A 27341-nucleotide genomic window follows, 5' to 3' on the forward strand; every position below is an offset into this window, starting at 1 on the left:
ACAAACCACAGATTAAACTGCCACCTGAATAACCATAACACAAAGCAAACAAGCACCAAAAATTAGTTTGCCTGTTCAAAGGGTATCTCTTCTAAAATAATTTTATTTTTATATTTAGGTAAATGTTATCTCTAAAGTAGTGTAATTTTGACATTTGATTATTTCCACAAATGTAATTAATTCAAACAAGAAATAGGAAACTTTATACATGAATATAATACAAATATAAAACGCATATTTTTAATTGCCATTTACAATGAAAAAAAAAAGTGTAATTTTAAGAAAACAAGTAAGTATGAGATTAATTAGCCGTAAAGAAAAAGCTAATCTCATCCTTCACATCTCTGTGTCTGGAAACCTAGGTTGTAAATTGTATTCATTCATCACTCAACTTCTGCCAACCTCCCCCCCAACTGCCACCCCGCCCCCTACCACCCAGCCCAGCCACTATGGCCCAGTGACTATAGAATCTTTCTAAATCCTTATTGACATCTAAGCAGTCTTCTTTTTCACTAATAGTAAAAGTACTATACACTTCTCGGTTCCATAAAACCCAGGAAAACTGCATGTCACAATATTCCCCCTTAACTCCACGTTTTTCCTGATTACTGAGGGGGGAAAAAAAGAGTGCTTTCATTTACTCAAAATAGTTCAGAGAGTAGAAATATCTACTGAACCCATTCTTTTTCTCTAGGAGGTCAGAGGCAAACAAGATTTCAATTCTATAGCTTTTTTCTTTTTACAGCCATGCTTGTCTTTATTTTGAAAGGCATGAAGTTGTGTACTAGCACTTAAACTTAATGAAGAAGTTGACCTATTGGAAATAATTATAAGGTGCTTCCATAATAACCTGTATTTTTAAGTTCTCTAATTAAAATTAGTTTTCACCAGGGTGCCTGGGTGGCTCAGTTGGTTAAGCATCCAACTCTTGATTTTGACTCAGGTCATGATTCCATGGTTTGTGATATCGAGCCCTGCTTTGGGCTCTGCTCTGACAGTGCAGAGCCTGCTTAGGATTCTCCATCTCCCTCTCTCTGTGCCCCTCCCCCACTCATGCGTACTCTCTCTCTAAATAAATAAATAGATAAATAAATAAATAAAGCTTTTACCCATAAAATAAACCAGGCAGAATGCTAAATTCTAGCTTCATCTATATACCTAAATTAGAAATGAGATTATGGGTTTATATATATATATATATATATATATATATATATATATATATGCACACACACACATACACATACATACATACATATATGGGGGAATTTCATTTTATAATCATTCCAAGTCAATTTATAAACCAGTAATGTATTTCTCTGGAGTTCACAAAAAAAGAATATGTACTTCAGTCTGAAAGGTGTTAAAAAAATCTTTTTTAATGTTTATTTTTGAGAGAGAAAGAGAGACAGACAGACATACAGAATGTGAGTTGGGGACGGGCAGAGACGGAGACACAGAATCTGAAGCAGGCCCCAGGCTCTGAGCTGTCAGCAGAGCCCAATGCGGGGCTCAAACCCATGAACCGTGAGGTCATGACCTGAGCCAAAGTTGGATGCTTGGCCGACTGAGCTACCCAGGCTCCCCTGAAAGGTGTTTTAAACTATCACTTTATCAATCAACAAATGTAAGGTTAATACATGACTAACCAGATGTCTCTGAGAACAGCCTTTACAATTAACATGTAGTGTGATCTGGTGTACTGATATGGAATGAAGAGATCTGAAGTGCGTGGGGAATATTTATATAGTGACTTAACATACAAAGGAAACACAGATAAGGGGTTGACTGGTAAGTTGTGTGAATAACTTGTACATAGACTGTACAATTAAAATCAATCATTATATATCATATACACACTATATATGAGAGAAAAGAGAATACAACATAAGAGGCTTATGCTACAGGTTCAATTAATAAGAAGAAATGGCAGAGGTTGACAACTGATGAGTTCTTTGTGGCAAGGGTGTTTCTATACCAACAGAAAGGGCAAGGAGAGGGACTGATTGCTTAAAAGGGATCACCTGTATAATGCACAACATAGAGGGATATGTTGTTTTTGTGAGTGTATGCTGTTATATCATTTCTTCATGTGCTTCAGAGTATAAATCTGTATTTACCTTCTCTTACATGCATTTGTACATGCTTCTTATCTATGTTTCCAAAAACTGGGCACAATATTTAACCAGTCATGTGTAACTCCTATGACAGTACTAATAGCACTGGCATTTTAATACTATAAATGGAAATAATCCTAAGTATATGTCAGGTCTTCAAAGATAAACTTCATTTTTAAATGATGAAGAAAAATAAGGAGGTCAGTGAAAGTGGAGATCTAGAACAGGAAATTAAGAGAGCCCTGAAGGACACATTTACAAACTTTCATTTAAAACACACACACACACACACACACACACACACACACACACACACGCACGCACAGGTGTATCTCTATATACATTCAGATACTCATGTTCTTTTGTTAAAATCTCTTAAAAAAAAAAAAACTCAGGTCCAAACCATAATCCAAATAAAATATATGGATAATGATAAAATGGTTATTTGATCTAAATAGGCAAAGTTTTCCAAAGTTTACAAAACACTGCCACAGACATGACAGTAGTAAGTTATTCGTTTTCTTTTCACTAAGTACATAAACATTGAAACATACTTCATCAGGAATTTAAATTAAATAAAAATAGGGGCACCTGGGTAACTCAGTCAGTTAAGTGTCTGATTTTGGCTCGGGTTATGATCTTGTGGTTTGTGGGTTCGAGCCCTGCAGCACAGAGCCTGCTTCGGATCCTCAGTGTCCCTCTCTCTGCCCCTCCCCTGCCTATTCTCTCCCTCTCTCAAAAATAAATAAACATTAAAAAATTAATTTTTCATTATTAAGGACAGGAAAATGAAGAAAACTGAATGCTTACTCCAGATGGATTCTTAGATTACCTGAGTAATATATTTGAGAGTATTGTCAGGCCTAAAATCAAAGAAATGGACTAAAGAAATCTTAGGTTACATCTCAGGGACATTTATAGCTACATGACCAAATTTATAGAGCATTTATTTTGATGCAAATTAAGTATCAATATTTTAAACACATAAAATATGTTATTTCAAATGGGAAAGAAAAACTATGATTAGTGATCTCACTATGGTTAAATAGTTAAAGGAGAAGAACTGAGCTTCTAATGATGCATTTTAAACATTCTCTTTTCACTAATTTTAATTGATTTAATTTTTATACAGTCTCTTTTAAAATGGATCATTAAACAATATTTAAAAGTAAGGAAAATTTAAAAGGTAGGAAGTATGGTTCTTCTTTTGACTGAAAGTAAGGATTTTTCTTTAATATATCTCACAATGAGACAGAGCTTTTTTCAGTCTTACACGTGTAAGTAGTGTATGCAATACACTGCAAGTTTCTAAAATAGATTTCTTCACTTCTAACAGGGTAAAAAGATCTATTATTTGTTGCTAGGGTTTCTTGGCCCAAATCCAAGGCAAGATGACCTTGTCCTTGAATAAAACAATAGGATATTGCTTCCTCTCAGGCCTCTTTGCTAGCTAGCACAGTGAAAAACCTCCCCAAGAAATAAGTTTATTTCATCTCAGGAAATATATCTGTCATAATACACCAAAAAAAAAAAAAAATCAGATAAAGAAAAGGTGGAGTTTTAACCCAAAAGACACATAATCTAACATCTATAATTAGTCTTAGTGCTATTTTCTATATTGCTAAGGAAAATGCACTGAATTATATTAAAGAGATACTCTACCCAATATTTACAGACAAGGTCAAATTGTCATGGTAGGATAAAAGCAATTTTTTAAAAATTGACTCTTCTTAAATCTTTTCTAGTTATAAAGATGGGGAAGGTGCTTAGAGGGTGGAGATGAACAGGAGGCTACACTCCTTTGCTGTATCTTCAAATTCTAGTCATGATTTGTTAGGTATCCTACCATCTTCCTCTCCATCACCTGTATTGACCTACTCCCTAATATGATTCATCCCAACAGCAAAGATCTCACTGAGTTTCTTAACCTTTTGATTCCCCATATCCTTCTACATCTTCTTGCCTCGGACCCTCCCATGTTATTCTTTCATCCTATACTTCCTTCCTGTTATTCTTCCTTCTCTATACTGTATTTTTTTCCCCTTTAAGAAAGAGCGACCGAGTGAGAAGGGGAAGGGGAGGGGGAGAGGGAGAGAGAGAATCCCAAGCAGGTTCTATGCCCAGCACAGCCTGATGCAGGACTCAATTTCACGACTGTGAGATCATGACCTGAGCCAAAATCAAGAGTTGGACACACAACTGAGCCACCCAGGTGCTCCTCTATACTGTACTTGCCCCTCTATACTGTACTCTTAACAGTTTAGCAATTCTGAATTCCAATCATATCCTTAATACATGGTATAAGGAAGGGGGAGAATTCAATCAAGATATAGTCTCTCATCTAACTGTAAATACCAACCGAATTTACAAGTACTGGTTAGAAGAACAAATAAAATCAAACATTACATATCAGCAGCCACTAATCATTATTCAGAGAAACCAGAGATGAATATATAGAGATAAAGAACAAGTGAAAGTCAAGCAAAGAGCACCGCACACTGAGAAACGGGAAAAGAAAATGAACCTAAAGTGTCTTGTAATCAGATCATCTTGTCCTAAAAAACAAACAAACAAACAAACATTCTTGGAGGAAAATATGTTCATAAGGAAGAGAATATAGATTATAGAGGTACTTAGTGACCAATAGGAATTTAGACATATGTTTAAGCTATATTATATCCTTCATGGTTAAGAGGCTTATGAAATAATGAGATTTATATTTATGGCTACAAACAAGCCATGACCAGTATGGACTTCAGAGAGGTGATCATGAATTAAGTTGGGTTCCATGACAGATGCAGACTTCATTAAAGCAGAAACAGGGAAGGCGAAACAGCAAGAACTCAGTGCTTCCAAGGGAACACAAATGGCCAAGGTCAGGCTGTCACAAGTTACAAAGTCAACAGAGGAAGCTGAGGCATCAAGTTTATGTTTAAAGAGTTAAGCAGGGGCGCCTGGGTGGCTCAGTCGGTTAAGCGTCCGACTTCAGCTCAGGTCATGATCTCACAGTCCATGAGTTCAAGCCCCGCGTCAGGCTCTGTGCTGACAGCTCAGAGCCTGGAGCCTGCTTCGGATTCTGTGTCTCCCTCTCTCTCTGCCTCTGCCCTGCTCATGCTCTGTCTCTCTCTGTCTCAAAAATAAATAAAAACATTTTTAAAAAAATAAATAAAAAATAAAGAGTTAAGCAGCAAAAATAAAAAGGTCCATGTGTGATAAGGCCAAACACAAAAAAGCGAAAAGAAGGAATTGAGCTAAATACCATCTACTCCTGATCATCCCACCTTAAGTCTTAAGATACATCGAAATTGCACATAGCAATAAACAGCTTTGTAAAACTATCTGTATAAAAGTTTTCTACAATAATTTTGATCACGATATTGTTGCTGTTTTCTATTAACAGTGCTTGGGATGGCACACACAACAGGAAAAAAGAGGGGCAGGAGAAAAGCAAGCATTTCTTTCAAGTTATGTACTCCACTGATTAATACCAGCTCTGTAACTATACAATCTACACACCTAATGTACTCTAAATTTGGCTACACACAGAGAAGTGCTATATGTTTGTGGTGAAAGCAGGGCTATGATACCAGACAACCCTGGGTTCCAATCATGGCTCCACCACTTACTAGTCCTTGGAAAACATTATTTTTCATCTTGCTAAGCCTCAGTTTTGTTATCTCTAAAAAAAAAAAAACAGTGATAATACATCTTTCTTTAGAGAGTTGTTGTAATAATTAAGTCAGATAATATATAGTGCCTGTCATACTGTAAGTACTCAATAAATGACAGCTATTGCGATGTATTCCCTACACTTAAGTAAAGCATTTTCTTATGCACACCACTTTTTAAAATTATTATTTAATCATGACTGAGGTTTCATTTGCTATAAGTACAGTGCACTATATATACTGTAATTTGGGGACAAATGCACAACTGGAAAAGGGATTATCAGTTTCACAGTATCGAGCTGATTCATTTTAAGTAACTCATTTAAAACTTTGCAAGTTTCAAAGACATCTTAATAGTGCAGAAGTGGCCAAAGAACACTTAAGGAGTACTGTTCCCGTTAGATAACCTGAGGCAGACAAAAAGGGGACAAGCAGGTTGAAAAACAGTTGGTGAACAGAGTAACGTTATCCTAAGGTTTTTCCCCAACTTATTGAGCTTATAAAACTTTTCTTCGTGTAACATCTACTAACCATCCGTGCAACTAATGTTCAACAGTAGTCTTTTGGCAAATGCAGTTTTATCATACATTTTTAAAATGTATTTTATTTTCAAAATTCACAAAACCAGAAGGTTCCTCTAAAGAGTGGATGAAAGCACTAGCTGACTATAAGAATACAGCCCAGTGCTGGATGCATTTTTAGGGACACACAGGTATTCATCCCAGTGTTATCAACTGACCATATAGAACTGGCAAGGGGAGGAGATGTAATAAAATACATGAAATTTACTAGTTTAACAGGTTAAGTGAAACTTCGTTAATCCAAAAATTCAATTAAATGAGAAATTCAAGAGTATTTACTGTGCACCTGCTATGTGCCAACAACTGAGATATACACTGAGCTAGACAGAAATAAAGAGTAAAAGCCTGTAAGATCTGAAAAATTCTGACAAAGCACAGTAACTGGGTTTACTACTGGTGCCCAATCACAGTTTGCTTTTTTTTTTAAGTGCCCAACTTAATGCTTTTTGGTTTCTGACTCCCTTCTATTGTCAAAGAAGCAAAGCCACTTACAAAGCCACAACCTTCTGTAGAAGCAAAAATGGAAATATTGTTGAATTTACTAAATTTTACTCATTTAAAATTAGCTCTGACATTCTCCTAAAGCCTCATAGGTCAAAAGAGGGGCATTCTCACTAATTTTTGCTCAAAGGTTTACTGAGTCACCTATTATGTGACAGCCAGAGTAATTGTTCTCCTATTCAACTCTTTGCACATAATTAAAATCTTAAAGGTCTGCTCATTACACAGCAAAGTCTAAGTAACCAACAAACTCATCAACAAGTATACAGCAAGATCTTGACATCACAGGCTGCCAGCTTTGCTGCACATGATGCTCCGAGATGGTCAATTCTAGTATTGCGGCTTGTCAAAGTATCATGGGAAATACCATTCACATGTTTTTTAGAAATTGCTTCATCTGAGGCCATTTTATGGCTAGAGTTACGTCTGTCACAGTATTACCCCAAATTTCGGTGAAATACACACACAAAATACTTGTGAAGAAACAAATATGCTTATAGAATAGTGTACTAGGTACTCTAGCTTAGGTACTATCTGGTATTTTTCTGTCCCAACTGCTCTTGTTGTCAAAAATTTAGTAATACTTTCCCCACCACCACCAGTAAGTAATTTTAACAGTTTTTTTTGTCCATTAAAATTATATTATTAATTTAAATACCCCCCTTCATTTTGAGAAAGGATAATATGATAAAGGTAGACAAGGAATCTGAAGTTTAAACTTTTCTTCTGAGGCTCCTCAAGTAGTTTTAAGTAATGTTCTTTTACGTGGGAAAATCATGATTACAGAAGAGCTTAATTTCAAAGGTCCTGCTAATAAAATCAAACTACAGTGGAACTTCTCTATAACCTTTCCTATTAGTGAAATTAAGTATAAGGCTGGTCTTTTTCTGGATCTGACCCAAAGAGTTTTAACTAGTGTGGTACCATTAGGATCTCATTATGAAGGGGCTGGGCTCTAAGCACAGTATCATAACATGCTTCTAACACAGCTACTGCCCTAAGAACATCCTCTGGTTCTGGGCGCCTGGGTGGCTCAGTCAGTTAAGCGTCTGACTCCTGATTTCAGCTCAGGTCATGATCTCATGGTTTGTAAGACTGAACCCTGCATTGGGCTCTGTGCTGACAGTGTGGAGCCTGCTTGGGATTCTTTCTCTTCCTCTCTCTCTGCCCCTCCTCCCCTGCTCATTCTCTCTCTCTCTAAAAATAAATAAATAAACAAAAAAAATAATATCCTGTGGTTCTTTGGAAAAGTGAGATACTGCCTTAAGAGTCACTTCATCTAAGAAAACCTCTTGGGTTTAGCTAATAATTTTGTTCATAATAATGAACAAAATTAAACTATACCCATAAACCTAAGTATCAAAATATTCTAAATTCATGGCCTCCTCTCTGTAAATTTATAGAGATTTTAAATTTTCAGCGATTTATCTCTATTTTTGCAGTTTAACATCTTATCTTTCTTAGAGTACACAAAAGATAATTCCTATACCCTAATATAATACCTGCTGCATGCTAAGGTGTAAAAATAGGCAATTCAAAAATACTTAAGATTACTATATAAGCTGCCTCAATTTATGTGTTTTCATTTGGGGAATTGAAAAAATATATATCGATCTAAAACATATGAATTAGTGTGATGGCAGAAAACTTCCAACACGGTGATGTAAAAGTAGCACTGTGAGAACTCACATTCCTGAAACAGGAGGCTCAGACTTGGTGTTAACCATAGAAGAGTGTTTCTCACAAACAGCAGTAGCTGCCTGTGGGATTTCAGCATGACAAATGCATAGCTGACTCATGGGATCAATTATAAAGAAGCAATACTTGTGGCATTAAAAAAAATTATCCTCTGTTTTTATCACCTATTAATGCATGTTAAGAAGTCAGATGAGTCCCACTGACCAAACGTTTTATTACCAAATCAATACCCAAAGCTCTCCCTCCCTTCCTCAAACCTACATGTGAATTCCTTACCACAGATGTCTGTTCCCAATAACCCCTTTCATAATCTCTCATTAAATTCAACTACAAAAACATTTCTCAAAAACTCTTCAAGTATTAGTTAAAGCTGAATTGCCAAGCTCTAATTTCTGACTATAAAAACGGGCGGTCCAATATTTTGCCTTAAATGAATTGTTGGTCTTGTTTAAAAATTAAAAAAAAAAAAAATCACAACAAAATTGGAAGAACAAGCTGGTCGTAACTTACCCTCCCTCCCTCAAGCAGACTATCACACCCTCTAAAAAACCAGTTTTCCCTGAACAGAAGCAGCAAGAATTCCCATTTTTAAAGCAATTCTCTAGGATGTGCTATCGAAGCACAAGCAGCATTTGCGATACTTACTGAATGTTTCTCCTGCTGGCCCATAACTCCATGGTTAGCTGGGACTGCTAGTGGTTTCATAATGAAGAAACATATGCTGAACTGAATTTACACATCATGTACCAATCTCTCATGGATGGCAAGTCACTCTCTACAGCATTAAATTAAAAAAGAAAAAGGAAAAAAAAAAAAAAAAAGAGGGAGGAGGAAACGAAGCTGCAGCTTAAAGTGTCACTACTGGTAAAGCTTAAAAAACCCCTCACACTTGTAGACCAGAAAAGGAATCCGAACAACGGTGTTCGTCTCCATTTTTATAACATTGAAACTCTAACCATCTTAGGCTATGACAAGACTGAGGAAACCTTATACAGCTCTCAGTCTTCCAAGAGAACAAGATCATTTCTGAGATTGAAGAACAAGAGGCAAAAGAAGAAAAAAAAAAAAAAAAGCTAAAATGGCTGACTGCACACAGACTCTCCTCAAAAAGGCTTAATACAGAATTATATTAGTCAGGGTGCTAGAAGAACCAGTCTCTAGCATTCAGCCAAGCATTGTTAATACTCTTGTTTCATTTGCAACCACACATACGGACCCCTCCAACCAAGAAAAAAAGAAAAAAGAAAAAGAAAGAAAGAAAAAAATCAGGGCAGAGCATGTGAATCGGGACCTCCTCCCTAGCTGCTAATGATGCTGACAGAGTGGTGACCAGTGATCTCTGTCCCACTCCACTAACCAAGTTTGCACAATTAATCTTAGCAGCATGACACTGATGGACATTTAATTTAATGATGTCTGTCCCTCACACTCAACACAAGCATGACTGCTAGCAAAAGAGTCACTAACAGAAACACAGCACATGCACACACACAATCTCGAGAATCATGAGTCTGAATGCAATACACCAATATAATTACATTATTGTGCTTACTTTGGAGGACCATGGCTGCAGGCAGTTGGCATAGCAACGCACAAGGAAAGCCATTTCCTGGGTAGAGAGAAAGCTTCCTTTTCTAAATAAAAAATTCCTCTTAGGAAACAAACGGCATTGCTGCTTCCTGCAGAAAGCAAGACACTGTAGTCTGTCTCTTAACCTGCAAGGCTCACACTCAATGCAGTTCTAGTGATGTAAGTGGATTTCTCTCTCACCCTCCCTCTCTCTACATACACTGAAATATTCAGCTCAAATGGTACACACATTCCTTAAGACTCGCCCCCTCCTCTACTTAACCATTTCACTCATTAAGGTAGCGATGGACAATTCAGATAAAGTAGCAAGCTCTTGCCTGTATTATATCAGCAGCTGTAGGTTAAGCAAGTCTCAGAGGGATGGAATCCATTGATTGCTGACTCCAAATAATATCACTGAAGACAGGGTGGGAAAACGGAGCAAGGACTTACTTGAACAGCTTTGAACTACAATATGATTTTTCACCAATCTGAAGATAAGAGAATGGATGTGACCTCCTTCCCACCCTGAAATATCACTGTGCTACAGGAAACATTTATCAAAAATTTACAAAATGCACATTTCACAAGGTTTGTATAAATTTAGAAGATGTGATTTTCACAAACACCTATACACACACACGCGCGCACACGCACATGGCACATTGCAAATAATATCAAAATAAACACACTCACGATTTAAAAAAAAATAAAAGAATTCAAACTTTTAGAGGTAGAGAGTTTAAATTTAATGAGGATATGTTATTCTACCATAAACCTTAATTTCACCTGGGTTAGCAATTTATTTAAAAGACAGCATTATAGTTGACAAAGAATAAGGACATTTTAAATCTGAAGCACTGGTCAATTTCCCATAGTCAATCTGTCCATAAGTGGTAAACCTAACAGAAAACAGAGATGGAAAATCTAGCAACTTCAATTAATTGACTTTGGAATTGTCAGTGCTTACTAACTTGTGTTTCTTGTCTCCTTAACATTGCACCTATACTACTCTCTTTTATTTTTCCTCCTCATTATCTAAAGGCAACCATTCCCTCCACATGACTATTTTGGATCCTTCTTCCCGCCCATCTTCAATATACCCTTTTCATAGACTTCTTATATTATTCATTACCTTCCCCCCCCCCCCACATATATTCAACCTCTCCCCCATAACCAGCCAGTCTCTACACTGGCTTTTAAATATGTTCAGATCTCTCACATCTCTAAAACAACACAGAGAACAGAAAGCTTCTTTAGATCCTACATTTCCCCATGGCTGCAGTCTAACATCTTCCTACCCAACACTTCACAACTAAAATCTCTCAAGAGTTAACCTATTTTGGCTTCTATCATTTCTTCATCTCATGCACTTTTCAATGAAGGACCATCATGGTCCCATTATATAATTTATACATCTACGTGTTCTCCTTAACATCTTTCTCCATGTCCAGTCCATCACAATATTCCATTAATTAAATTCTCTACCCTTTCTCAAATTCAGACTTCTCTTCATTTCTGCCCACTCATTACTTCTGCCTTAAAAATTGCAAAAGTCTCTGTATTAAGGACTGTCTGGATTCAATTTTAATCTCACCCACCCTATCCATTTAACATACTCCTCCTGAGATCTTTTAAAAACTAAAATCCGGTCACTTCAACCTAATCTATTGAGTCCTTTTTTCAATTAAAACACATCAATGGCTTCCCATTGCTCTCAGCACACACACACACTAAAACTCTTATTACAAGATGTCTGTGTTTTTAACAGTTATCTATGCAAGATTTCTATGTTTTTAACAGTTATGCCATGCTCATGCCTTCCAGATCACCTGGGCTGCTCTTGTTTCCTGGAATGAGCAAAGGGGCCTTTCTACACATTATTTCCTCTGCCTAGAACATTCCTTCACCCTCCCTTCCCTGATTGATTCTTACTCCACTCCTAAAAAATACTGCTAAAATTCCTTCAAAGTCATCATGATATTGTGCATCATTTCCCTATGTTTATTACCATTCTAATTTTACATTTAATCCTGAAATTATTTAAGTAGTTAGTGTCCACTTCCCCTGCTACACTCTCATCTCTATGATGGCTGGCACCATGTTTGTTTGTCTCACTGTACTCGCAGTACCTAGCATGGTACACATCATAGGCTCTCACTTTTTTTGAATGAATAAACTCTTCAGTGACTAGGAATGGACATTAGCAAGACCATAATGATCTTGTAACTAATTCTTATCAAAATTCCTTCTACCATAAACAAATGAATGATTTATAAAAGTAAATGGCACAGGGGCACCTGCGTGGCTCAGTCAGTTGAGTGTCTGATTCTTGTTTTCAGTTCAGGTCATGATCTTGCGGTTCTTGAGATTGAGCCCATTGTCTAGCTCTGCGCTAACAGTGTGGAACCTGCTTGGGATTCTCTCTCTCCCTCCCTGTCTGTCTCTCTGTTGCTGGTGCTCTCTCTCTCTCTCTCTCTCTCTCTCTTAAAATAGGTAAATAAACATACATTAAAAAGTGGATAAATGGGGCGCCTGGGTGGCGCAGTCGGTTAAGCGTCCGACTTCAGCCAGGTCACGATCTCGCGGTCCGGGAGTTCGAGCCCCGTGTCAGGCTCTGGGCTGATGGCTCAGAGCCTGGAGCCTGTTTCCGATTCTGTGTCTCCCTCTCTCTCTGCCCCTTCCCCGTTCATGCTCTGTCTCTCTCTGTCCCAAAAATAAATAAACGTTGAAAAAAAAATTAAAAAAAAAAAAGTGGATAAATAAAAATAAATGGCACTGATCTTTGACAAAGGAGCAAGGGCAATAGAATACAGAAAAGACAGTCTCTTCAACAAAGGGTGCTGGGACAATTGGACTTCCACATGCAATAAATAAATCTACACGAAGACTTTATACCCTTTACAAAAATTAATTCAAAATTATCACGGACTTAAATGCAAAAGGCAAAATTATAAAACTCCTACAAAATAACAGGAGAAAATCTAGATAACCTTGGGTATGGTGACATCTTTTTAGATGTAACACCAAAACACAATCCATGAAAGAAATAATTGCTAAGCTGCAATTCATTAAAATGAAGAACTTCTGCTCCATAAAAGACAATGTTAGAAGACAAGCCACGGATAGAGAGTAAATATTTGCTAAAGATGCATCTGATAACTCTTATTCAAAATATACAAAGAACTCTTAAAACTCAAGAATGAGACAAAACTTGATGAGTGGGCCGACGACCCATTAATAGCCACCTCATCAAAGAAGATACACAAATGGAAAACTGAGCACATGAAAAGACGTCCACAGCTTCTGTCATCAGGGAAATGCCAATTAAAACAGTGAGATACCACCACCTGCTTCTCAAAATGGTCAGAATTCACAACACGGACAACAAACACCGGATGCTGGTGAGGATGTGCAGCAATGGGAACTTCACTTGTTGGTAATAGGAAATCACAAGTACAGCCACTTCGGAAGATAGTGTGGTGGTTTCTTACAAAACTAAACATACGCATCACGTGATCCAGCAATCACACTCCTTGATATTTACTTATCCCTACACAAAAACCCACACAGATGTTTAAAGCAGCTTTATTCATAACTGCCAAAAACTTGGAAGCAACCAAGATCAATTTCAGTAGGTAAATGGATAAATAAATGGTAGTACTTCAAGACAAGGGAGTATTACTAGGCACTAAGAAGAAATGAGCTATCCAACCATGTAAAAACATAGAGGAAGCTTAAATGCATATTACTAAGTGAAGGAAGCCCATCTGAAAAGGCCAAATACTGTATGATTCCAACTATGTGGCATTCTGGAAAAGGTAAAACTATGGACGCAATAAAAAGATCGGTGGTTGCCAGGGGTAATGAATAGGTAGAGCACAGTTGATTAGTAGAACAAAGAAAAGTACTCTATAAGATATTATGATGATGGATATATGTCATTATACATTTGTCCAAACCAAATGACTACACAACACCAAGAGTGAACCCTAAAGTAAACTATGGACTTCAGTTAAATGTGATGTGTCAATGGAGGGTCATCCTGGGTTAAAAAAAAAAAGTACCATTCTGGTGAGTGATGTTAATAATGACAGAGGCCAAGTATATATGGAAGCATGAAATATATGAGAAATCTTTGTACCTTTCTCGCAATTTTGTTGTAAATCTAAAGCTGCTATAAAAAAAAATAAATAAATAAAGTCTTAAAAAAAAAAAAGTACATGGTATCAAAAGGTGGAAACAATCCAGGTCAAGTGTCCATCTATAAATGAATGTATAAACAAAATGTAGCATATACATACAATGGGATATCACTCGGTCTTCAAAAGAAATAAAATTCTGTTATTATAAGCTGCAAGAATAAACCTAGAAGACACCATGCTAAGAGAAATAATCTAGTCACAAAAACACAAATACCACAGGATTCCACTTATATCAAGTTCCTAGACTAGTAGTTAAATTCATGGAAAGGAGAATGGTGGTTGCCAGGCGCTGGGGAAGGGGGTTAATAAGCAGTTATTGTTTAATGAGCATGGAGTTTCAGCTTCGGAGAATGAAAAAACCGGGGAGATGGGTGGTGGCAATGGTTGCATGACATTGTAAATATGACTAATGCCACTGAACTATATATAAAAATGACTAAAATGATCAATTTAAATGTTATGTATATTTTACCACCACCCCCCCACACACACACACACAGTTAATGGCAGCCCAAGAACTAACCATCTATCTAGCCCATGTCCCACATGTCCATGTGACAAAAACTCTCCTCCAAATTTAAGTCAAATTACTCCTGTGCTGGTAATGTCTGACCTTATGTGTGAAGGTTCGCCATTGCTTGCCTCTCTCTGGAGAAATGTGCCACTTCTCTCAAGCAGGAAACTAAATGGGAGAACCTGATAGGTGATATCAGAAAATCACACATCCTCAGGCACTGTTGCTTTTCTGTGCTGAGACTTGGTGTGATTTCTCTCACAATCTGGCTCCATGCCTACAACCTACATATCCTAAAACTCATGACTGGAACGCTGAAATTTTACTATTCTTACTACTTTGTACATTGAAACACAATTATGCCAGGTTATAATATGCCAAACACTGCTTAAGAAATAAGATATAAACTGAAGATTTAAGAGAATCCCATACTTTATACAAACAAGAATAAATCACACTTACCTTGAAGTAGCCTGAATTTGAGTTTTATTTGCTCTATTCTTTAACCATCTAGATTTAGGAAAGAGCATTAAATAGATCCAGCTAGAAAAAGGACCATGTAACAACTTTCTGTCCTGGGCCAAAGGCATCTAATGACTTCTAAATTATCGGAAACGATGATCCCAAAGACAGAGATTATATACATAGTTCAGGAAACTGCTTAATGTAAGGCCTGTCCATGCTAAATTTAATACCATAGTATTCATTCCTATTTTTTACATTTAAAGTGTTTGCTTTGTAATTACTTAGAAACTGAGAGAAATGACCTGTTCTTCTCAGTAACTATTCATCACATTTAGGATTACTATGTTTATTTATTTATAGTATCTATACTGTTTATCCACAGATCTTAATGTACTTTACAAATACTCTAATTGAGCTTGTTCAAAACTTAAGGAAAGCATTACAATAACTTATTCATCTTTCATAGAAAAATAGAGTATATAAAATTATAGATTTGGTGGTTTGGAAAAATACAAAATAGAACTTCAGGATTCTAATACCACTTACTTCATTTATCTACTATATATTGATTTCTTCCCTATTTCCCTCACCTGAGAGGAAAAACTATAGAGGCTTGGAGAGAATCTGTGGGAACGGGTAGAGGATTCACTCTGTGGTATCTAGAAACAAGAAATCTTACAAATTTGATATCTAGTATCTTACCATTCACCAAAGAAATGACATTTTAAAATATTGTTTTCCCTATGGATATACAAACCAATAAAGCACTACGACAAAGTAAAATAAAGTTATTGTAGGAGGTATGGTCAGAGGTTTTTCTTCTCCTAAACCCAATATGTGCCCCCCATTAGTACTCTGATTTCAAAGGAAAAGTTGATTATCTGACAGACTTTTTAAAACATTTATTCATTTTTTGAGAGAGAGACAGAGTGTGAGGGGCGGAGGGGCAGAGAGAGGGAGACACAGAATCAGAAGCAGGCTCCAGGCTCTGAGCTGTCAGCACAGAGCCCAACATGGGGCTCAAACCCACGGACCCCAAGATCATGGCCTGAGCCAAAGCCGGGACCTTAACCGACTGAGCCACCCAGGCACCCCTCTGACAGATTCTTTATACCATAACTCAATCCTACATTTCACATAATCACTTCAATACCTGCGTTTACCTTAGACAAGACTTCCACATGCATCCTCCCCAAAGCTTTAATAGACAATTTTATTTTTTCCACTTTGACCAAATAAAAATGGTACTTCAAGTTCATTATTAAAAGTAATTTAAGGGGCGCCTGGGTGGCGCAGTCGGTTAAGCGTCCGACTTCAGCCAGGTCACGATCTCGCGGTCCGTGAGTTCGAGCCCCGCGTCAGGCTCTGGGCTGATGGCTCAGAGCCTGGAGCCTGTTTCCGATTCTGTGTCTCCCTCTCTCTCTGCCCCTCCCCCGTTCATGCTCTGTCTCTCTCTGTCCCAAAAATAAATAAAAACGTTGAAAAAAAAAAATTTAAAGTAATTTAAGGGGCACCTGGGTAGCTCAATCGGTTGAGTGTCCCACTCTTGGTTTTGGCTCAGGTCATGATCTCATGGTTTGTGAGCTCAAGCCCTGTGTCAAGCTCTGCACTGACAGCATAGAATCTAGTTGGGATTTTCTCTCCCTCTCTCTTTCTGCCCCTCCGCTGCTCACTTGCTTGCTCTCTCTCTCTCTCAAATAAACATTTAAAAAAATTAATAAAAAATAAATATAATTTAATTATGAAATAAATTAGAGATACCAACACAATGCCTGACACATAATAACTGTTGAATAAATATGAGTTGAATTTAAATGTAGGCTTTACAAATACTGGGAACCTGTTACTTCAGTTAGCATTTAGTATCAGAAAAACATAATTGAGAGTCCAAAAATTTCACCCAGATATATCGCAAAGATACGTTCCAAAGACATCTTTAGACTCTTTCTTTTTTCTTCTCAAGTGTGTTTTTTTTTTAAGTTTTTATTTTAACCACCTGGTGCACATCATGACAAATGCACTCCTTAATCGTCATCACCTATTTCACCCACGCACCCTCACCCACCTTCTCTCCAGTAACCATCAGTTTTACAAACTGATGGTTAAGACTCTGTTTCTTGGTTGGACTCTCTCCCCCTCCCTCCTTTTTTCCCTCCCTCCCTCTCTCTCTCTCTCTTTCCTTCCTTTTGCTCATTTGTTTTGTTTCTTAAGTTCCACATATGAGTGAAATCATATGGTATTTGTCTCTGAGTGACTTGTTTTACTTAGCATTATACTCTCTAATTCCATCCATGTCATTGCAAATGGAAAGATTTTATTCTTTTTTATGGCTGAATAACATTCCATTGTGTATATATACTACTTTTTATTTCTCTATTCACCAATGGACACAGGATGCTTCTATATCTTGGCTAATTGTAAATAATGCTGCTATAAACACAGGGATGCATGTGTCCTTCTAAATTGGTGTTTTGTATTCTCCGGGAAAATATCCAGCCATGCAATTGCTAGATCATAGAGTTCTTTTTTAACTTTTTGAGAAGCCTCCATACTGTTTTACAGAGAGGTTGTATCAGTTTGTATTCCCACCAACAGTGCATGAGGGTTCCCCTTTCTCCACATTTTCATCAGTACCTGTTGTTTCTTTTGTTGTTGACTTTAGTCATTCTGACTGGTATGAGGTGACATCTCACTGTAATTTTGATTTGCATTTCCCTGATGATAAGTGATGATGAGCATTTTTTCATTTGTTTCTTGGCCATATATAAGTCTTCTTTGGAAAAATGTCTGTTCGTGTCTTTTGCCCATTTTTTAGTTGGATTATTTGTTTTTTGGGTGTTGAGTTTTATACATTCTTTAAATATTTTGGATAATAACCCTTTATCAAATATGTCATTTACAAATATCTTCTCCCTTGCCTTTTCATTTTGTTGTGTCCTTCGCTGTGTAGAAGCTTTTAATCTTGATGAGGTCCCAATAGTTTATTTTTGCTTTTTGTTTCCCTTGCCTCAGAAGACCTATTTAGAAAAAGTTGCTATGGCCAATGGTAGAGAAATCACTGCCTGCACTCTCTTCTAAGATTTTCATGGTTTCAGGTCTCACATTTAGGTCTTTAATCTGTTTTGAATTCATTTTTATGTATGATGTAGGTGTACGAAAATGGTCCAGTTTCTTTCTTTTGCATGTTGCTGTCCAGTTTTTCCAACACCATTTGTTGAAGACACTGTCTTTTTCCCATTGGATATTCTTTACTGCTCTGTCGAAAACTAATTGAACATGTAATTGTGGGTTTATTTCTGTGTTTTCTATTCTGTTCCATTCATCTATGTGTTTATTTTTGTGCCAGGACCACACTGTTTTGAGAACTACCGTTGTGATATAACTTCAGGTTCAGGATTGTGATGCCACCAGCTTTGCTTTTCTTTTTCAAGACTGCTTTGGCTGTTTGGGGTCTTCTGTGGTTCCATACAAATTTTAGGATTTTTGTTCTAGTTCTGTGAAAAATGCTGTTGATACTTTGAGAGGAAATGTACTGAATGTGTAGGCTGCTTTGGGTAGTACAGATGTCTTAACAGTATTTGTTCTTCCAATCCATGAGCATGGAATGTCTTTCCATTTCTTTGTGTCATCTTGAATTTCTTTCATCAGTGTTTTAGTTTTCAGAGTACAATCTTTTTCAGAGTATAGTCGTTCACCTCTTTGGTTAGGTTTATTCCTAGATATCCTATTATTTTGGGTGCACTTTTAAATGGGGTTGTTTTCTTAATTTCTCTTTCTGCTGCTTCATTATTGGTGTATAGAAATACAATAGATTTCTGTAGATTGATTTTTTAAATGCAACTTTATTGAATTCATTTATCAGTTCTACCAGTTTTTTGGGTGGAGGCTTTCAGGTTATTTATATAGGATTTTTCTTTCTTTAACAAAAAAAGTTCCAGACTACAAACTGTTTATGTTACCTTTGTTTCATAATTGGAAAAAGTAACATAATAATTTATGCATAATAAACAGGCTCAATATTTACATGGTACATGTTAGAAAAGAAAGATTAAAAGATGACATAATAGGACACATGTAGAAAAACAAAATAAAGAAACCTGTAAGTCAACGAGAATTTCAACATCAAGAAGGGGGCTTTTCGGGGACCTGGGTAGCTCAGCTGGTTAAGCATCTGATTCTTGATTTTGGCTCAGGTCATGATCCCAAGATTGTGAGATCAAGCTCCATTTTGGGCTCTGTGCTGACAGCCGGAGCTTGCTTGGGATTTCTCTCTCTCTCTCTCAAAATAAATAAACATTAAAAGAAGAAGAAGGAGGAGGAGGAGGAGGAGGAGAAGAATGGGCTTTTTAAGGGTGCCTGGGTGGCTGAGTCAGTTAAGCATCTGACTTTTGATTTTGGCTCAGGTCATGGTCTTGAGGTTCATGAGATTGAGCCCCACATCAGGTTCTACATTGACGGCACAGAGCCTGCTTGGAATTCTGTCCCTCCCCTTCTCTCCCACTCACACATGTTCTTTCTCAAAATAAATAAATAAACATTAAAAAAAAAGAATGGTGCTTTTTTAAAATGCACTTATTTGAAAAATGATCTGACTGTAATTTTTTTTTCATTTTTTTAATTTATTTTAGAGAGAGAGAGAGAGCGTGAGCAGGGGATAGGGGGAGAGAGAGAGAGAGAGAAAAAGAGAGACAGAATTCCAAGTAGGCTCCATGCCCAGCTTGGAGCCCAACACGGGCTCAATCCCATAACCGTGGGATCATGACCTGAGCTGAAATCAAGAGTTGTCCACTCAACCAACAGGGGCTCCCCCAAAATAATCTGACTTTAATAGCTGATTTAACAAAGCTTATTTCATTTCCTAGAATATATTTTAAGAAATACCAGACTTCATCTTGAAATGCTCAGTTGTGGAGGTGAAGTCCTTACACACTGGTACTCGGTATGGGCTCGCTACTATAGTATTTCACAAAGCAACACTACAAACTAAATAGCAATTATTACCATGATTACAAATTTGGCATGTAAGATATTCCCTTATGATTAATATATTTACACAAACACGATGAGTTGTTAATTTTCCCTCCATTTTTACTTAATAAAAAGAGTACTACTGAACACAAACTAGAATATAAGTTAGCTGCAGGCAGGGACCATACATTTCGTTTATTTAACATTGTCAATGACAAATGATGCTTTATCTCTGGTACTTAACACACAGTAATTACTCAAAAAGAGAAATGAATGCATAAGTGATTCCACTGAAACTTTTTCAAAACTACCCTGTGAAGTATTATTATACCAGCTTTAAGATTACAAAACAGACACAGGATAATGTATAACCATAAAAGACGTCCAATTTGTTTACTGACAAAAGTAGGTGTTTTAGATAATTTGACAGGTGAAAAGAGTAGGCTAACACAAGAAAAGTTAAATTTAACAGGGATACATATAAATACCTACATGTGTGCTATGAAAATGTCACTTGCACAAGTACAACATGAGGGATATCAGGCTGGAGAAACACTTCATAGGAGTGGGGGGAGGTGGGAAGGATATCTCTAAAATGGAGCTGGCTAAAGGTTCCATATGAGCCAATGCACAATGCCTTAAAACTCTGATAATCTCAGGTGACGTTATCTGGCATACAATGTCCAGAGCAAGGAAGACAGAAAGTTCCACTGTAATCTGCACTGTAAGGTATGTAGGACCTTATGTAGGTGGTAGCAATCAGTTCTAGACATCATAATTTAGGAGACATAATAATAAACTGTGTACTGAAAGAGCAGAAAACCTACTAAGGTGTTTAGGAAAGCTACAAGAAGTTAGGATCGGTTAACACAGAAAAGAGGCTTAATGGAGTAGGATCTCTTTAACTATCTGAAGTACAGTGATATGAAAGTGGAATATGAATATTCATTTGTGTTGCTTTAGAAGTAATCTAGAACCATGAACTAAAATTACAGAGAAGCAGATTTAGGCTAAACTTAAGGAAAAGTTTCTTCGTTATTAGCCCTTCCTATAATAAATAATAACTGCTGTGACTTACTAAACCCTTGCTTTGTACTAGGCAGTAGGATATAATTTTGACACATTATGTAAGGACTATCTTGCAAATATAAGGGCTAACTGTAATTAAAATTTAGGGGGGCACCTGGGTGACTCAGTTGATTAAGCGTCCAACTTCAGCTCAGGTCATGATCTCACCGTTCCCGAGTTCGAGCCCCACATCAGGCTGTGTGCTGACAGCTCAGAGCCTGGAGCCTGTTTCAGATTCATTCATTCATTCATTCATTCTCTCTCTCTCTCTCTCTCTCTCTCTCTCTCTCAGACTCTCTCTCTCTCCCCGCCCCCTCCCCCCGCTCATGCTCTCTCTCCCAAAAATAAAATAAATGCTAAAAAATTAAAAAAAAAAAAAACGTATAGCAAAGGCTAAATTCAGTGATTCTATAGTGAAAAATAAATTGTTAAGGGTTTTGATTGGGAGATCCCTAAAATCCTTTCAAGGTCCTACGGTTATCTTATCTAACATGGCCATTACCAAACATTGGCTTGGTAGCAAAATGGGGATAAAAGGGATGATATGATAATAGAACAACAGAAAAAGAGAGAGCCATTGAATGGAAATAAATCTATCTTATAAGAAGATTTCCTGGCAGTGACTATTCCTTTATTCTGAAATTTCTATCTTCCTTATTTTGGCAGTCAGAGGGGAAATATTAAAATGCCCTTACTTTTTAACAATTACAGTGCTAATTAGACAATAGATTAGAGGTTTTCTTAACATCCTTAGTTCATAAATTAAAAGTTGCCAAATTTAGAAGAAGGTTAAAGATAATTTTCTTAATGTTAGCAATAATTTGATTAAAAATTGCATATAACTAGATAATCAGTTTTATAGATGTTTTTTAAATCCCATGAAATTACTTAATATATGTTTTTTAATATTCTTAAATATTACCAAAATACTTCCAATATTCTCTGGTGCAGAAGCAAGTAATTTGAGACTTTATTTTTTCATCTCTAAAAACTATGAGTACTTTCAGACAACTGTAAGTTGTTTTGATCCATTAAAGTCATACTGGGTGCCTGGGTGGCTCAGTCAGTTAAACATCCAACTCTTGATCTCAGCTTAGGTCTCAATCTCAGGATTGTGAGTTCAAGCCCCACAATGGGCTCCACGCTAGGCACGGAGCCTACTTAAAAAAAAAAAGTCGTATTTACAAAAAAATCTCTCAGCAAGATTTGGCTTTTGTTACTCATAACATTAGTGAACCTAACTTTTAAATTTTTTTTTTTTTTTAACGTTTATTTATTTTTTTGGGACAGAGAGAGACAGAGCATGAACGGGGGAGGGGCAGAGAAAGAGGGAGACACAGAATCAGAAACAGGCTCCAGGCTCTGAGCCATCAGCCCAGAGCCCGACGCGGGGCCCGAACTCACGGACCGCGAGATCGTGACCTGGCTGAAGTCGGACGCCAAACCGACTGCGCCACCCAGGCGCCCCTGAACCTAACTTTTAAAATACACTAATTAATTACAAAGTCATCTTTGTTATGAAATGGTACTACTTAACAGTTGAAACCCATTTCTGTATTGGAATGAAATTAGGAAAGTTAAAAGATAGGTAAAAAATTCTGTGCTTTCTTGATATGACATGGTTTGAAAAGGAAAAACTTATTTGCAACAAAAATACTGATGAATCAGCCAAAGCCTACCATCTCTGCCAATATAATTTAGTAATTATTTTTCACACTAGACATTCTGTGCTCTAGCCATGTCTTTTAAGGGTATTTCAATCCGGCATCTAAAGTGGTTAGATTATTTGATACATATCTCTTTCAGATCAAATTTAAAACTCAAGTAACATAAAAGCAATATATGTTAAATTCATTTTTTAAAATAAATAAGTTTTTATATCAGGAATGGAAAAGACCAATGTCTAGGTTTGACTCTGAGTACCAAGAACATTGAACATGTAAGTTAACCTCTTTGCCCTTAGCATGCTTATCTCCTTCCAGTGGAGATACCATCACCTAAGTGTTTAGGACTACAAGGTTTATTGACAAAATATATGAGATGTATTACCGAGCCGACTGGTATACAGCATAAGGATCCAATAAGGGCAAATTTTATTCCTTCCAAGATATTCTAAAAAGTCAGTTGCACTCAAGGTTTGGGCAATTCAACAGTTAATGCTGTGTAATATATAGTGTATAATATATAATATTGCATAGATGGCTTGGATTAACATCCCTCTAAAGATATCCTGTGTAGAACTGTTAATGTAGGTAGATCTACAGTTCTGCTCCTACAAATATTCAGCAATGTCAATTCTGTGAGTTTGATCCAAAGACACCAACATACAACCAAGATGCTGCTGTGCACCACACAGTGTGCCGCAGGAGTAATACGGCATACGAGATACAAGATACAATCTGTTTTAAAGACTTTATTTTCTCTTCAGAAATTTAATTTGTTTACGTTTATTTAGTTATTTGGGGGATGAGGAGCAGAGAGAGAGTGGGAGAGAGAGAATCTCAAGTAGGATCCACACTCAGCGCAGAGCCTGACACAGAGATCCATCTCAAGACCGCGAGATCACGACCTGAGCTGAAATCAAGAGTCAGACGCTCAACCGAAGGAGCCACCTATGCGCCCAGGAATTTAATTTTTAACAAACATACTATCATTTTCAAAATCTAGTGTCTTTAAATAAATACCAAAATGTATAAGTTTTCATAATGGTTGGATAATCTTTATTCTAAAAGAAAACGACTATGCTTATAAATGAAAGCATTAATCAATGTACTTCACTAACAGGAATAGAATTGCGACTGCTCCTCTGTTGTTATTAAATATATTCCAGACAGGAAATACTTCAAGGTAAATCTGCCTGGAAGATAAGTAAATATAGAAGATTGTCTCAATATAGAAAATATTTTAGATGCCACAGAAATTTTTTAAGTGTTCTCTTGAAAAAGAAGTCAGCCTATGCTATATGACCACATGAGCTCTAGATGACAATATTTAATCCTCCTCATAAATAAATGAATAACAAAGCCCAAACCACACATCTAATTGATCCCTCTTCTTAAAAGCTCTAAAAACATGGACTATTTTACCTATTCATATTTTAGTTACAATTTGAAATTTTCATTTACTACCATGCTGATATTTTAAAAGAATAATACTAGAACACTTAATTATATACATCAGACTATTACAATTGTTGGAACTGGCAACATGGATCATATCCATTGGAGACTATGTCTCCTGGTTGTGCCATAAAGCAGCAGTTCATAGTATTAACACATAATCATAAATCTATAATTAAATACTAAACAGATAAGGCATTCACTCATTCATTCTATGCTGGACCCGCAACACTAAGTGGGTTAAGGCAGGAAACAAGAAATGAGGGATGAACTTTAGAAATCATCCTGGACAGTTCAACAATGTGGTAGACCTAAGGAAAATGTATTGCTCATCATATGAAATGCTCACTAAAAGACTGTCTTAGAACAAATGTTTAACAAAACCTATTTTTCTTGATGGCTTCTATTTTATAAGAAATAAGTGGGGAAGAAAATAAAACAACTATTTTCAAAAATTTTTTAATTTTTTTAATGTTAAATTTTTGAGAGAGACAGCACGCAAGTGGGGGAAGGGCAGAGAGAGAGGGGGAGACACAGAATCCAAAGCTGGCTTCAGACCCTGAGCTGTCAGCACAGAACCCGACGCGGGGCTCGAACCCATGGACCTCAAGATCATGACTTGGGCTGAAGTTGGACGCTCAGTCTATTGAGCCACCCAGGCACCTCAAGACAATTATTTAAAATGAGACATTTCTCTATGTAAGAAAGGATACCTGAGTCTACAGTAACCACTAACCCTACAGAATATTCATGTGGCCATTTCAGCTTTCATCAAGAGAAACCAGCCCACCATTTTAAATTTGTGGAGCAAAGAGGGGCATTTTTCCATCCCTTTCCAAAGGCAGCTCTACCCTTTCAGATAATTTGCTTTAGCAGTTGATTGTTGAATTACATTGAACCTCTGAGCACAATCAGTAGTAAATCACACTTTGTGATGACAAAGGAAACTAGCCACTAATGTCTTAACATAAGCAAAACAAGTGGATGGAAAAGACTGAAAGCAGCATCTTTATTTGGACACAAAACAAAACAAAATGAGCCCATTAAAAAAAGAGAGAAAGACAGTAGGGATTCAAAGTAGAGGGTAACAAAAAGAAAATAATTCAAATCTAGGAAAACAGTAGAAAGAGCTGGAATTTTGAGAAGAAAAACACTTTAAATACATTACTAGGTTATTTGTTTATTTCGTACAATCAAACTGAAATAATTTGCAATAAATTGGATTAGATTATCCTGAACATTAACTATTAATCACCCACAGGATGTTGTTAAAAACTACCCATGGTGATCTTTTATTTTTTTGAGGGTATGGGGGAGGAAACCTAAAACTAGTCTTATTGGTTGACCTAAGATCAAAACTCCATTTTTAAATGTTATCTAACAGATATTTCACACTTATAATGACTATATTTTCATTACCATACAAAACGACATAAAAATTTTAAATATTTTGTAATTCCACATAATGGCTTATAATTATCTTAATAGGGAACGGGTGTTAGTACTTTTTTCTTGGTGGGGGGGGAGGGGGGGGGTGGAGGGGGGATTTGGGTGGGTGGTTAGATAAAATTCCTAAAGGGAAAAAAGCTCTAAATGAGAAATGCTAAATAAATTAAGTAAAAATGTCTATTTTTAAAATCACTATCAAAATGGATTGTTAGTAACCATCCAATACAATTAATACATTTAAAACACAATTATTTAATGTAAAATATTTTAAAATTCTTCTGATTCTACCCAAAGTTAGCTTGGGATCTTACCATTTTCTTTCAGTATCTATAAGAGAACTGAGCAGCAAGGAGGAAAAGGAAGTAGTGATGAAAATCATACAGGAAAGAAACAAAGTTAGGGTCAGCTTCAAAGGTGTGGGACCTATGCAGTCACAAAGGACTCTGTTCAGAAGGACCCCTGGACTTGGGAAAACTTTTTATTTTGAAGAATAAGCAATGGACAAGCTACGGTTATTTAGAATTGCGTATTTGGCAGATATTTTCTTGAAAATGAACAAACTGAGCTTGTCACTTCAAGGAAAACAGCTGATACTGTGTTTGCCAATGACAAAATTTTAGCTTTCAAGTAAAAATTAAACTTTTGAAAAATTTACATCTAACACCCTAAGCTTGACAGCTTCCCCATCAGTAAGGCTTCTTAAATGAGACTGGTAGTGATATTAACAAATGTGATTTTTTTTTGATACTGTGTAACATGCCAAAATTTGGATGACAGCCTAATTTAGTGACCAAAATCATACATAAGTAAAAAGATCTATGGGTAAGTAAGACCAATGGGTTTAAATAAAAGAGAATCAGTTCACCAACACAGTTTTATATTCTTTATTGCAACTAAATTTTTAAGAAACTACCATGTGTCAAATTTTGGTGAACTGTATCAATTAGATTATTTGAAAAAGCTGTTAAAATACCCCTGCCTTTTCCAACTACCTGTGTGAGACCAGATTTTCTTCATATACTTTATGTACTTGAACCAGAAGAGCATATCAACAGAAGTAGATATGAGAATCCAGCTGTCTCCTATCAGGCAAAATATTAAACATAGTTGGAAAAGTATAAAACAACACTACTCTTCTTATAAATGTTTTGTTTTGTAAAATATATTTTTCACTAAAAAAAAAACATATAATGTATAATACATTTATTATTTTAAAATTAATAAATACTTCTACATTTCTCAGTTTCAACTTCTAATATGACAAAAAATGACATGAATAACTCATATAAACAAAAGCTTGCTGCAGCTCTCAAAAAGTTTTAAGAGTGTAAAGGAGTCCTGAGATACAAAACTTTGACAACTACAGCTCTAAAAGATGAATTAGAAAATAATCAGCACTTTTGCTCTTTTAAAGATTCC

The 27341-nt window shown here is 36.4% G+C and overlaps 1 protein-coding gene and 1 long non-coding RNA gene across 21 annotated transcripts in view; both read right to left on the minus strand.

The window, feature by feature from the left end:
- The window catches only part of RAPGEF2 (Rap guanine nucleotide exchange factor 2), a 249211-nt gene that overhangs the window by 81087 nt on the left and 140783 nt on the right, over nucleotides 1-27341 (minus strand). Inside the window, exon 1 of one of the 20 annotated variants that reach the window (XM_086703971.1) lies at nucleotides 10118-11194. The exons of 15 other annotated variants lie outside the window; for them this stretch is intronic. In XM_086703971.1, the coding sequence (XP_086560097.1) occupies nucleotides 10118-10171 (54 nt within the window). In that variant the 5' untranslated portion in view covers nucleotides 10172-11194. Of the gene's footprint in view, nucleotides 1-9210; nucleotides 10066-10117; nucleotides 11195-27341 lie in introns of those variants that run through there. 4 more of the 20 variants (XM_086703972.1, XM_025922426.2, XM_025922427.2 and 1 more) reach the window with 4 other exon arrangements.
- Nucleotides 18229-26002, minus strand: LOC147581679 (uncharacterized). The gene is made up of 2 exons (XR_015250155.1): nucleotides 22828-26002; nucleotides 18229-22591 (listed from the first exon to the last, which is right to left on the minus strand). It is a non-coding gene; the product is annotated as an uncharacterized LOC147581679 (long non-coding RNA).

The sequence above is a fragment of the Puma concolor genome, chromosome B1 (assembly GCF_028749965.1).
Source record: "Puma concolor isolate L17-30 chromosome B1, mPumCon1.1.hap2, whole genome shotgun sequence".
In the NCBI taxonomy this organism is placed as follows: domain Eukaryota; kingdom Metazoa; phylum Chordata; class Mammalia; order Carnivora; family Felidae; genus Puma; species Puma concolor.